The following is a 14,007-nucleotide window of genomic DNA, read 5'->3' as shown; positions in this document are numbered from 1 at the left end:
TCTTCTTTAAAACAAATTCATTTTGTTGTTTATTTTTTGAGACAGGGTTTCTCTGTTTGGCCCTGGCTATTCTGACATGCTCTCTGTAGATCAGACTTGTCAGGAAGCCAGATATCTGCCTGCCTCGGCCTCTTAAGCACTGGGATTACTGGATTGTGCCACCATGCTTAATTAAAAATTAATTAGTGACAGTGCATGTTGGCACATGCCTTTAATTCCGTCGGTTGGGAGGTGGAGGCATTGTGAGTTCCAGGACAGCCAGGGCTATATATTAACACCTTGTCTCAAAGAAAACAAGCCAAAAATGAAACAAAAATGTTGCAATATGGTCTTAGGTATGTAACTGAGTCTGTTCTTGAACTCTGAATCCTCCCACTTTCACTCAGGTGCTAATCAGCAGGCTTCTGTCTTGACTTTCACTGCGTACTCAGGGCTGCCAGGACTGTTACCTCTCCCAGTGTAACTCCTGACTCTCTCATCAGCATCATCACAAAACTCCTGCTAAGAATTAAGGAAACCTGAATTCTAAGGAACAGTCGGAGCTCCAGTATTTCCAAAGCTCACTCTAATACAGATGTATCCTATGCTGCAGTAAAATGGTCACAGCTGGAGGTCTTAATTCCAGGACTTGGGACAGAGGGGTTGGAGGATCTTGAATTCAAGGTTATTTTTATGTTACAGTGTTGCTCAAAGCGAGTTGGGCTGCTACAAGATACCCTGTCTCAAAACTATACCAAACACACCTAAAATGAGACAGAGGAGTTTGAGTGGGCACAGATGGGAAAGCTCGGCACTTTATGGCTAAGCCACCTGCTGCCAGCACCAAAGTCCATGCACATCCCCGATTCTGAGCTGCCTCTGGGATCCTGCTCAGGAGAATGCACCAAAGTAGCTCAGATCCAGGGCTTTTGGTCTAAGAGGAATTCAGGCAGTCACACTTTGGATGCCAGTTCTCCAGCTCAACTTCCTGTCAGCCCAGGATCTGGTCTTAGTCATGGCTTGACACCCCTAAATTCCTCCCAGCTGTGCTCTGAACTCACCCTGTGCCCCGTTCTGATGAATCTGCCATTCTCCATGGGAGTAGCCTCAAGAAGTCCCTCACATCTGAAGCACCACTCTGAGTGCACTAAATACTGCAGGGGAGGGGTATGGCCAGCAGAGCACCCACCCCTTTCAGCTGTAGAACATTTAGAGTTCTAGAGTGAGCACTGCTGTGCATTGTGGAACTTAAGCAGTATCCCAGGCTTGGCCTGGGAAGAGCCGTTGACACCCACACTTTCTGGGGTGACATTGTCTCCTGAGGATAGAGTCAGGTCAGGAGCAGCAACTGATGTTCATGAGAGACAAATTTTCTTCAGCACCTGCCCATGCTGGCCCTAGGATCTGGGCTTTTTGGCTGACATGAGTGCTGAGCCCCCCAGGTAGATGGGTTTTCAGGGGTCAGGTGGTTATTGTCACCAAAGGTATCCACAAGGATAAGTCATACTGTACTAATTCCCATATTAGATCCCTTCTCACGGGTCACAGAGGCCGTGCTGGGTCCTAATTGTGGACCCAGGTTCCTGCGCACTTTTGAGGAGACTGGTCAGGGAGCAGGCTTCATGACATTTTGTTTGAATTATTTTGGGGGATTTTATTTTTACTGTTGGGGACAAACCTAGGGCTGCCATGTGCTGGGAAAAGACTTTGCCACAGCTGTAGATCATCCCTAATTATAAACTCCTAAATTCTCCCAATCCTGGAACTTTCTAGGTCCCTCACATGATGTAACCTTTGGGGGATTCCTCACATAGAATCATGGGGTGGATTGCATCCCAAAGAGAGAAATGTTCCCCAGTGTCTGCCTGTGGCTGTGGTGATGAGAGTGCTGACCAGTGGATGGCAGGTCCCATGTGAAACCCTTTTGGTTTCCACTTGAGTGGAATCTTCACCATGCTTTTTTTTTTTTTCTTGAAACACAGGTTGCCCTGGAACTTACAGTCTTCCATCACTCTGACTCAGTTTCTCATGACTGGGCTCACAGGCTTAAATTACTATGCCCATCTTTGTTTTTTTTTTTTTTTTTTTGTATTTATAAATCTTCTAAAAGCCAGAAGGATCTAGAATTTAAAATTTTGCGGTCCAAGGCATTTCCAACAGGGGATTCTTGACCTAGGAGTATCCAGACCAGTTTTTATTGTGTGGGTACTTCATTCCCATAACAGCTTATGTTTGACAAAGAGTTCCAAGGTGTGATGTCACTGGGCATCAGGCGGTGTCCCAAATAGCAGCACCAACTCAGGTTGTAATTTAGGCTGGAGAAACTTACTAGGACGCTGGTAATCCTAGCACCCTGGGGCCTCACATGTCCTTAGTCTGATCTAGCAATGAATCAACTGCTCTTGAGGGTGGATTAGAATTCTAGTCACTGTGAGGCAGGAGCATTAGGATCCTACAGCCACTCTGGGCTCCATAGGAAGACCCTGTTTCAATAGTAAAAGGGGTCACCTGCGAGTTCTTACTGTCTTCCCTGAGGCCTTCCTGCTGGAGTTAGAATAGCTGTCTCACCAAGTTGAAGTAGAGGGCAGAATGTTGGTGCCTTCTATAGTGAGGACTAGTGACAGATAGTCTATGGAAATTCTAGAAAGATCTACAGGTATTTATGACCTGTGCATGGGAATTGCTGGCTTCCCTGTGTCCTTTGCCTTTAATTTGCAGTCCATGGGGCACCTGGGAATGTCCCAAAACCAGGCTGCACACAGGGCTTATCCCATGATTCTCACTTGCACCCAGTGCCTGCCTGATAGTCATAAGTCTGACAGAGCCACTGTATGCTCTCCTGACACCTGCAGAGAGCAGTATATGGGACCCTACCATCCCCACACTGCCCATCAGTGTCTACAATGTCCCTATATGGCACTGAGATGGTCTAAGCTCCTTCCCGCCTATATGCTGCATCAGAATCTGACCATTCCTAATTTCCTCCTCTCACACCCACACTAGAAGCCCTGTACCCACACTAGCCCCAGCTGGCCTGTTGCCTACTGACATCTCATGGACTCTGTCCCAATCCCCTGCCTTGCCCTGCCCTGCCCTGCCACAATCACCTGCCCTGCCCTGCCCTGCCCCAATCCCCTGCCCAGCCCTGCCCTACCCTGCCCCAATCCCCTGCCCAGCCCTGCCCTGCCCTCACTCAGCTGACATTGTGGACATCTCAAGACAGTCACTGGACAATGGCTGACACACTTGTCTGAAGACTGGAAATGTTTCTCGATCTTGGAGAGGAAAGAAGGACCCTCCAACTACACTGAACTCTAAGGAAGTTTATTCAGGTGAGGGATGACAGGGACTGTTTTGTCTCATGTCACACATGTCAGTAGAAAATATCCTAGGTATTGGATGGCGCTGTTAGCATTAACAGAACAAAGCCCATAGTGTTGGGAAGGATAATAAATTATGAGTAGGATTAGAAAACCCCAAGCCTCTTCCAGGTCCTAAGAGGGCAAAAAATACCACCAAACATAGCAATTATGTGATAGGTTGGTTAAACTAGTTACTAGATTCTAGTGTGATACCTATGACCCTTTTTGTGTCATGCTCAGCTTATAATGACTAGAGGATCTATTCTTGAGAGTCACCAATGCCTCTCCCTTGCTTCTCCAGCTGCTGAGCATTGAAAAGCCCTAATGAGACAGCATCTGTTTGCAGCCATACTGGATTATTCTTCTTCACTTTATCTCTCTGAGTCACCTCCACTCACAGTAAGTCAGTTTAATTCCATAAATTGGAAATGAGTCACGTGGAACATATGCTTTATCAATACAATCACAGATTTCCATGTAAAAGGTGAAACATGAACTGTCCCACTTAAGCTCTGGGCTTGCACAGACGTGCTCTGGAAAAGAAACATGTGGTCACAGCTGCAGTCTGCATTCACTGTGGATGGTCTTGAGGTCCTCCCTAAGCTGCATAGATTAAGATAATTATCTTGCTTTCTATCAAAAGAATTCATTATGACAAGTTGGCCTGTAGAAGGAGGCTAGTCTCTTCTGTATTTTATCAGATGTGCTTAATGTATATAATCATCGATAGTAAGTGAAAGATCTGTTTGGAATTGAAACTGAGTGATGCTGGAGGATGATCCTGAGTGCACAATGAGCAGTGGAGGCACCAGAGCCCGGTGTGGATGCCTAGCAGGCTACCACATTGAGCAGGCACCGCTCAACCACCTGTACATACACATCTCCTGAGATCTCTCTCCTTAATGGGAGATGATGGCGTCCATCTAGTACAGCACATGCCCTGGAAGGACAAAAGCTACCTACAGGAGCTGTGGTGATGACTCCCAGGTTAGAGCATCTGCTGCTCTCTCAGAAGAACCACATGGTCCCTAACAATCATCTACAATGGGGAATGCTATTCCCTCTTTTGATCATGAGGGAAATGCACTCAGGAGTGGCCCAGACATACATTTGAAAAAAAAAAGATCCATTGAGTTACATGATAAAAATAAATATAATCAGCAACAATAAAAAACACAGCATATGAATGATCAAGTGAAACAGCACCTATAAAAACCTATTTCCCAAAATGACGTTGATGGTCATTATCTTTGTGGTTTAATACTAATGCTGTATTGTAAGAAAAACTGAGGCACATGGTTCTCGATTAGGATTATTCTATATTCCTTTGTGAAAGTTGTCATTTTTTCTGCAGCTCTACAGGCATGAGTGTGTGTTAATCAATATCTGGTGCACACAGTCAATAAGGAATGTGTGTTGTAGACTGATATAGACTAGGATGAGCAGAAGACATGACAGCATGGATACAGTATGTCAGTGATTACATCATAAAGTGTGTGTCCATAAAAAAAGTCACATTATCCACACAAAAGACACTATCACCCTGTGTACACCTTGGTGGCTTTGATTTCACTGGACCATACAAAGATCCATATCTAGCTGTCAGTTCTAAGTCTACAGGAGGGGAAAGGACCCTTGAATAAGATGGTCTTAAGAGTCAAGAGTTACAAATCAATTTTTATTCATAAGGAATACAATTTACAAAAAACAGGCATAAAATGAACAACTAAAATGGTATAAAAAATGAAAAAAAGTAACAAGAATATATAACTATGAAATAACAAAAAGAAAACTTCAATGAAAATCATAACCAAAAACATTTCTTAACAGCATTTTCTTAATGAACATTTAGAAACACAGTTGTAGTGCTGTTTCTCCTCTAGGACGTGAGATGTCAAGGTAGTCCCCTCAGTTTTCTCTCAAATGGTGTTGTCGGTATGAGAAAGGAGAAAGACCTCAATGAGACAGGCTGGTATATGGATACATACATTTAGGGTCTCTATACATTGAGGAAATTATCTGAGAAGAAGAATATTCCCCCCAAAAGGCTTTGACTGTGAGGATTGTCGTCACAGGGAACTCCTGAGAGAGAAACTCATTCCTCACGGGGCTGTCTTCCTGGGATCCCTTCTATGCCATGTCTCCTGCAGTTCCTGAGACCTGGGAGGAGAAGGCAGCTATTAAGACACTGATTTGGTGGGGACATGCATACCAGCTGTCAAGTTGCTGCCTTCCGTCCCCTCAGCTGCATTGGATAGACAGCACTGATCTTTTCACTGAAATCATTGCTGCTTTCTATGCAGGATGGGGAACATCACCAGCAACCCTCACAGTACTGTGGGAGAACAAGCTGCTCCTCAGACTCTACCAGTGCAAACCAAGAATGGGGAAATGGGGAGAGACCTAATTGGGGTGCAGGAAGAAAGGAGAAGGCCACATGATACCCACATCAAAGCCAATGACCAGGACTCATTTTCCATTTGCACTTGGTTCTTATCCCTATAAGGTGCTTCCAACCATCACATGACCCCTGTATGACCTTTGTCACACGACCAAGAACTCACTCAAAACTCTTCATAGCATCCAATCTGTGATAGGGATGTGCAGTCATGTGATATGTTATTCCTCTGTCACCATTTCTGGACTGCAGTTTCAAAACGGGCAGAGAAGTATAATTGCCCATAATTCAGTTTCTGAAGAGTGGTTAACATCCCAGAATACTTGTGCATAGACAGAGCAATGAATAACTCTATCACATGAGGTGGGTGACTGACTGGGTGTGGGGAGATTAGAAAGGTGATAGGGGAAACAAAGATGTATCCAATAGGCAAATGGTATCAGACATTGTTAATCTGACTCAGCTGCTTGTTCCTACCACATTTTGCTGGGTCTGGAGGTTGCTGGTCTTCTCCTGTTCGTCTTCATCATTCGGGTTCAACTCAAACAAATATCGCTGTGACTCCTTGCTCTCCTGCTTCAATGTGACCAACTTCTTCTTCATACATGCCTGGTCCATCAGGAGCCGGCTGTGCAGGTTGCTGGAAACACACTCTGCATAGTAAGACCCTGAAGCCTCATCCTCCCATTCCAACTGCCAAATCCCACAAACTCCACCTGGACCCAGATACCCATAAAGACTTCATAGAATACATCTCCATACATATAAGGCTGCTGCACAAACAGTAAACGGCCAATCCAGGGAAGAATAAATTGTTTCTGTGACCCAAGCACCAATGAGAGTCCATGTCTGTCCAAAAGAACAAGGGATCTACAACTACCCATGAGAGCCCAATGCATCAGGGCAACATCAATTGTTAGGCGGCAAATAACCACAAGAGGACAGTAGAACCAAGGGAAGGTCATGCAAACCATGTGGTCCACACATCAAGCTTTGTTAAACTTGGTATGACCCCAGAGCCCCAGGTTGGCCTAATAACACTCTGATGCCTGAATCAGTGTAGTTCTATCCAGAGCCTTCTAAAGATGCATAGACACTGTGGTGAGAAGTCACAGTCTCTTATGGAACTGAAACTGAGTCCAAAAGACCCACGGCACAGTGATATTTAAACAGCAGAAGAGATGTGCCCAGAGCTGCAGACCCTCCGGTCCAGAACAAAGAGAGGCAGACATGGCCATTCCACAAGTGATGGGCCCTTCTGACCAGTACTTACCGATAGAAGTTAATCTCCTTCCTGAGCTCCTGAAATTTCTCACGATGTTCAATGTTCTTTGTGTCTAAGTTGTGCAGTAATCACATGACCTCTTTCTCCTTTATCTTCAAGTTTTCATAAAATGGATTTGGCCTGAAGTACGGGCTGGCCCCAGGAAGATAGAACCCAATGAACATCGAGGTTTAGGATTATATGAACTCAGGCTGCGTCCTGTACTATCCCAGCCCTGGAAGGACACTTTCTGAATTCTACATATTTGGATCTTCTTCAGCTTCAGAAACTTGGAATTGTGTGCCCAGGACAACAGAAGGTAAGCACCCAGATAAAGGGTTCCCTGCCTCACTTTTTTCAATCAGGAGGGCTGGATCTGCATTCAAACCTGTTATGCTGTCAAGAGCCTAGGCCACAGAGCTTACCCAACCACACACACACACACACACACACACACACACACACACACACACACATCCAGAAACCTCTGATTTCATTTTTCCTGTTTTGACAAGTGGAATGCTACAAGCCGAATAACTAATATTCTAGAGGCAGACAGTACACATAATTCTGGAGATGAGTCAGATATTGCCACAAACTTATAATCTGCCCAAGGCATACAAATGTATAGACAAATGTGACCACACAGGCAAAGAACTGTACTGTTGAAAGTGGGGCTTCCAAAATAAAGCACTTAAACCTCCATGAAACTATTATACAGGTATATCCTGAGGTCAAAAAACAGACCCCTAAATTCCAAGTGTGCAGGGACATAGAAACATATAAAAGTTGTGCATATGCGTGCAGACCTGTGCACACACAGACACACAAACTGGGACACACCCACAAGAAAAGAAAAGTAAACAGACTCAGAGAATGAGAAAGAGAGACAAATATGGAAAGAGCACAATGAGAATCAATAGAAATGTATGCACCATTACTGTCTCAGAGTGTAGGGTACACAGACAAGAAGGAACAGGGCAGAGCCTCAGGACTTCTAGTTAAGCATTGATATGAACAATGTGGGACCTGTCACCTAAGGGTGCTGCCATGAGATGATAGCGTTCAGTAACCTTCCTAGCAAGTACAAATACTCTCCAAAAACTCACAGCACCTAGAACCTTGCAAAGCTGCCACTTGTCAAGGGCTTTCCAATTGTACACTGGGAACTCATGCTCCAGTGACTTTATCCCTGAATTCTTCACTCAGATCACAAGTTCAGATTTTCAACAGGCGGAATCAGAGAGTCCATTTCCAAACTCACTCCTCAGTAAGGGTCAGGTTCTGAATCTCCTCTCTATGGGAGATGAGGTTTAGAACAAGGTCGTTTGTTTGGAGCAATGCATACCTCTTGCTCATGGATCCACCTGTCACATAAAGGAGGCGATCTGTCAGCTCATTTCTCTCCTTGGTAGTTAGCTCCAGTTCTCTATTCAGCCTCTCCTCTTCCTGGTTGGCCTGCACCATGTTTAGGACATTTTCAGGGGATGATGTCTGTCTGCAGACCTCTGTAGGTAGAAGAACACAAGTGAACCCGCATGGGGCGAATGCATAGAGCATACACGGACCACAGTGAGGTCCAAACAGGAGAACATGCTTGGAAGCCAGTGTCAGTGCAAGGAGTTTGGTCTGTGTAAGAGGCATCCTAAGTGGATCACAGTTCCCCCACTACTATATAGAGACCAAGAGATGTAAGCAGCCAGGTGTTCCCTATGCCCGCCCACACAGGCTTACAAGTACCAGAGAGATGCCTTCTCCAGGATTATTATCAGGTACGCAGGCTACAACCTGGTTTCAGGACCCTCACCCCTCTGGTTTCAGAAGTCAGATCATCAATTCAGCATCCACAATGACTTGATTGATCAGGGATACTCAGATACCCTACACTGTTACTCTAGTCCAATAACTTTGCATTAAAAAGTCATGTAGGGGGAGGACATGGTCAAAAGAATTATTAATTCCCCCTACTGAAATGACAAATGCCCCAGAAGTGCCAATAGGTTACAGGCTCTTTCTCTACCTGCTCCATATAGTTTGGCTACTGTAGAAAAATATCTGCCACAGAGAACCTCTAATATATGAAAGTAAGTTTGGCCCCGTCAGCCAGAGGTTGTCAGAGGAGTTCTAAGAATATAAGGTCATGGCCAGGAGTACAATTCTCTCCCTCTTACTACTGTCAGATAGTCACTGAATTTAAAGAAGCAATGAAAGTGAAGTACATTGATGCCCTGTTTAATTCAGAAAAGTTATACCCTCCATGACTACTTATGGTGTTATTACATCAATTTAACCTACCGAATGCACTGTAAAAGTAAAGACTAGAAGTTCACCCAATAATAGCATAGGCATTGCCATATCCTCCATGTGGTTATGGAGAAACTAATGATGTGAAAACCTTGACTTTTAGGAATTGTGATAATCATGGAATTCAATATCTGTGGAGATGTTCCAGTGGTTGTGGCCCATTACTAAAAAGGCCAGCGGAAGACCCCCACATACACCCCTGACAGGAAGCTCAACATACGCTGCCCAGAACTTACTCCACATTCCCCATGTCCTGTGTCCATCATTACCTTTAGGTTTCATTTGCTTCACTCTAGACTCTTCTCTATCAACATCAACTCTCCCAAAGCGCCTACAAAGATGGGCAAACATGTCTGTGGATATATGGTTTGGACACTAAGTGAAAAAGTAGGGAATTGGTTGTCACAACGATACTGGTGACATCACAGGGATACCACGGTCTCTCTATGAGACAATAGAATGTCCACGAAGGGTCTGCTGATGTCATGGAGAACAGACTTTGCCTCCCTGCTAATGTTCTCCCTGTACTGAGCAAAAGCTGATGTGCCCTTTTCAGGAGACTTCCCTGTGGCATAGCCACTGAGCACCACATGCTTCCAAAGCCAAATTTGGCTCTAGGCTTGATTGGAAAAACCTAAGTCATTGCTATGTATCTAAATGAGTGCTTCCTCCCCAATCCCTGCACAGAAATGTTTCATCCTACCTCAAATTCTCCTCAGTCAGCAATATTACCCATTAAAGATTACTGAGAAATCACACCAGTTCCTATAAGTAGCCAAAGAATTCTCCTGTCTCATCATGTGCAGGTGCATGAAATCACACCCAGAAATAGCCTATCGGGTAGGTTGCGATGTGGGTGTGTGTTATAGGTACAACCTGAAGCTTTGTGCTTAACATTTGACAGTTGCCACCAGATTCCTTAGGAGAAAGAATTGCATTCATTATGGTCCTGGCAACAATGTGGTGATCTGTTAGCAGAGGAAACTGAAATATTGGATCTACCAGAGAATGCACCCTCAGGCTGAGTGTGGGGCATTCCTCTTTGCACTTAAGTTACCAAAGCAGGATTGCTTACAGGCCTCTCTAAGCTATAACGTGTGATTTCATCTGAAAAATAAAATAGTCAGCAGATGTGGAGGGGTATGCAGCCAAAGAAGTAGGACAAGCCTAGAGATATAACTCAGTGGACAGAGTAAGAAACAAGCATCTTCACTCCTGTTTCATGGATCACCCCACAAAACACAAAAGCATCTATCGTACTAAAAAAAAAAAAACCAAGTTATTTTATTGAATGCATACACTAAGACTGTTTACAGTATTAGTAGCAAAGCTCAGATTTTGGGGGCAGATCAATGACTTGAACTATCTTCCGGACAACATATAAAGCAATAAATAAATAAATAAATAAATAAATAAATAAATAAATAAGAAAAAAACAGAAAAATAAAAATCACAAAAAGCACAAGCCTCTCATGTGAATTACAGAAGAGTGATCTAGTGGTCACTTCTGACCAGGCCATTTTAGCCATGACAGTGCATAGTGACCCTTAATTTGATGGGTCCTATATAAAGCTATGTGCAATATTGTCATTTTAACAAACCTCATCCAGAACATACATAACGACACAGGATATGATCACAATGTCCTTGCTGTGTATCAAGTTATTTTTCTGTGTCCTTGATTGTCAGGCACATTACAGCAACAATCTGAGATGGCTGGTAGACTTGGAAGAAAGTGGATATGAAAGATCCCCATTTATATATTAGTACAGCCATTTCTTAAGAATGAGAATCTTTTAAGCTGGCCCTCGATTAGCCCCTAGACGTTAGACAATAGACCAGAAAGTACAGAAAGCACATTCCCACCCACTCTCTAGGAAGCTGCCCGACCATAAGAACAGAGGGTATAGAACATATTTACTGCAGGGCAATTACAAGACAGGAAACATCTCTGGGAAGCTGACTGACCACTATAGAAGTGAGATGTCCTTGGTACTGAATGCAGCTGTGCTATAGGCTGACATAGCTATAGCCTTGTCCTGGGAACTCCAGAAGAGAAACACCTGCCAAGACAGATATCATGGTCCTTGTCCTGGGAACCCCAGGATAAGAAAACATATATCAAGTCAGACGTCCTTCCTACTGAAATAGCTACATTGATGTGGTTAAGGCCTTATCCCAGGAATTCCAGGACGATAAACATCTGCCTAGATATCCTTGGCACCGAAATAGCTGAGCTAATGAAACTGTGTGATCGTAAATGACTGTTTAAGCTGTACATTTCTGTTGTTCGAGGCTCCTCACATCCCTCCTGCGTGAGGATCATGTTGAGCCCCAGTGCATTGGTATCCCAAAGTAAACCTCTTGTTTTTACATCAAGACTGAGTCCTGTGTGTTCATGGGGTGGTGATTGTCCTCAGGACTGGTGCGAGAGTCTCCTCTGTCTGAGGGTCTTTCAGATAAAGCTATAGTTGTGGGTTACACACCTCAATTCTCATTGGCTAATGCTGTCCTCACAGTCCTTGGAGGCCCCTTTGTAAGACTACCTGTTGGAAAGTGGAAGCAGCTTTATTTGAGCTCAAAGTGAACCTGACGAGCAACTTAGAGAACAAGATGGGGTAATTGAGAACCTGTCTAAAACCAGCACAGAAACCCACCCTTCATTCAAAGCATCATCTACCAATTCTTGAATTTTTACCATTCTCTGCCAACCAGTCTTTCATTCAGGAAAGGTAGAAAAGAACTGGAAATGATCTTTGTATTCTAAGGACCTTGATCTGTCTTTCCTTAGGTCCACATTAAGAACAAATGAATTGGGTATCACCATCTGAACAACTTAGTATCAACTACTCAGCATTTCTAGCCTAATCCTGTGCCTATGGCAGTCTCAAGCTTCCCTGAGTGTTGCTGTCCCAACAAGAAGAATGAAGAACTGAGGTCAAACCCCAGTGAACCTTTCAAGGGGTTAGAAGAAAGCCATCAGAGATACTGCATTTCTTTGTCCTTAGAATAAGTCAAGATGATACAACGTGAATCTATTGGGCTATTCAACCATACATCTTCCTCACAACCCCACCTATCTGAGTTCATTGCTTGGCAGAATTCATGCCCCACCATCCTAGATATTTCTTGATTCATTGCTGCCAAGGGCCAGGTTTCCTGAGTTTTGTTTTTTGTAGAATTGGGTGTAGTCAATCATAGTTGCCCTCTGTAAGAAATGACAAATATCTATAATAACTGACCACACTGTACTTGTGTATACAAGTACAGTAGTGGAAAATTCAGCATAACTGAGGAGTGGGAAATCACCACTGTGTCCTGGCCTTTCTCTGCCCATATCACAGCTCACAGGCGGCTGGGGCAAACCTTGAGTTCCTCTGTAGAAACAGTGATGTTGAATGGCCACTGAGCAGGCAGAGCAACGCAGCTGAGGCAACTCAATTCCAGCAACAAATGCATTATTTGTTTCCCATCTTAACAGCTCCTTTTGAGGACGTGTCCCCACACCTAGCTTAAACACAGCAATTTTCATACATGCCCGCCTGCTATTTCATATTGTTGCTGTAATACGCCTCCACATCATAGATTTCAAAAAAGAAAGAAAATAAACCTGACACTGAGAAGGGTGATGCTTGTCAACATCTAGTGCGTTAGCGGCCCAGGTACGGTCACAAATAACCAGGACACAGGGGATGCAGAGCAAAGGCAGATGCAACTGCATGCAGCTGCAAGCTTATTAACCCTTATACAGGCATGAATATGCATTACCTCACTTTCCCTTTTGGCAAGATATAATAAGATCGTTATTCCCATGATACCAGGAACGACTGAGGCAAGACTAGGCAAAGAAGTGAGACTAAGCAAAGCCTTCTCCTTAAAATATCTGTATAGCAAATCACCCCTCTTCCTAGTATCACAATATACTTGTCATAACCCAGAGAGCATGAGAGCCGCTTCCACAAAATAGGACATAGTACAACATAGTGTAAGGTAAAGTGAGAAAAACATTTCCTTCTCAAGGGCAGCGTTCCAGCCCCTGCTTGCATCTCTCAGCCGTCTTTCCTTGATCCCGTCTGGGAAGTGTCTCTCAGTGACTCCACAATTTCTCTCTTTGTCCTTTTCTTTTGAAAGTAACACTTTCTATAACACAGCTAAATGCCTTGAAGGGGTTTAATCATGCAAAAAGAAAGCAATATAATATATAATGTATGCAACCTTTAATGAGTGTATCTATTTTCTTAGGGGTATTATTCAGATACCTTCCCAGATCTGGATTTAACTTTGGTAATTGTTATCTGTCTACAAAATCAACAATATCGAATAAATATTCCAGTTTTCTGGCGTAAAGTCCTCGGGAGTAAGAACTAATGATTTTGGAATTTGCTCGGTTTCTATTGTTATGTCCCTCATTTCATTTCTGATTTTTTATTCATGTATTGTCTCTCTTGTGCATTGTTAGTTTGAGGAAGGGGTTGTCACTCTTGTGGTTCTTCTCAAAAAAAAAAAGAGGAAGAAAAGAAAAAGACAGCTCTTGCTTTCCTTGGCTTTGTATTTTTCTCTTTGTTTCTAAAGGCTTGATTTCAACCCTGAGTTTATTGCCCTTGATCAGATCCTACCAGACTCTCTATGGGATGAGGCTTTGCCTCCTCTTGGTAACAGCAGCATGGAATAAACGAAGCTTCTGCTGATCTCTGTTGTGG

The 14,007-nt window shown here is 43.7% G+C and overlaps 2 protein-coding genes across 3 annotated transcripts in view; both read right to left on the bottom strand.

Moving 5' to 3' along the window:
• LOC134483152 (uncharacterized) overlaps positions 1–14,007 on the bottom strand; it is a 757,250-nt gene that overhangs the window by 590,503 nt on the left and 152,740 nt on the right. The gene's annotated exons all lie outside the window — the stretch shown is intronic.
• On the bottom strand, positions 5,006–10,777 carry Dlg5l14 (discs large MAGUK scaffold protein 5 like 14). 2 transcript variants are annotated; one of them, XM_063278416.1, is made up of 5 exons: positions 9,577–10,771; positions 8,352–8,511; positions 7,013–7,156; positions 6,217–6,379; positions 5,006–5,501 (listed from the first exon to the last, which is right to left on the bottom strand). In XM_063278416.1, exons 1-3 carry the CDS (start codon positions 9,656–9,658, stop codon positions 7,093–7,095), a joined length of 306 nt encoding a protein of 101 aa, XP_063134486.1. In that variant the 5' UTR covers positions 9,659–10,771; the 3' UTR covers positions 5,006–5,501; positions 6,217–6,379; positions 7,013–7,092. The 2 variants fall into 2 exon arrangements, with proteins under 2 accessions (XP_063134486.1, XP_063134485.1); XM_063278415.1 differs by lacking the exons at positions 5,006–5,501; positions 6,217–6,379; positions 7,013–7,156 and having other exon boundaries at positions 8,140–8,511; positions 9,577–10,777.

This window comes from Rattus norvegicus, chromosome 19 (genome assembly GCF_036323735.1).
Source record: "Rattus norvegicus strain BN/NHsdMcwi chromosome 19, GRCr8, whole genome shotgun sequence".
Lineage (NCBI taxonomy): Eukaryota > Metazoa > Chordata > Mammalia > Rodentia > Muridae > Rattus > Rattus norvegicus.
Note: the sequence above shows the minus strand (reverse complement) of the source record. Positions and strands in the feature narration are given on the sequence as shown.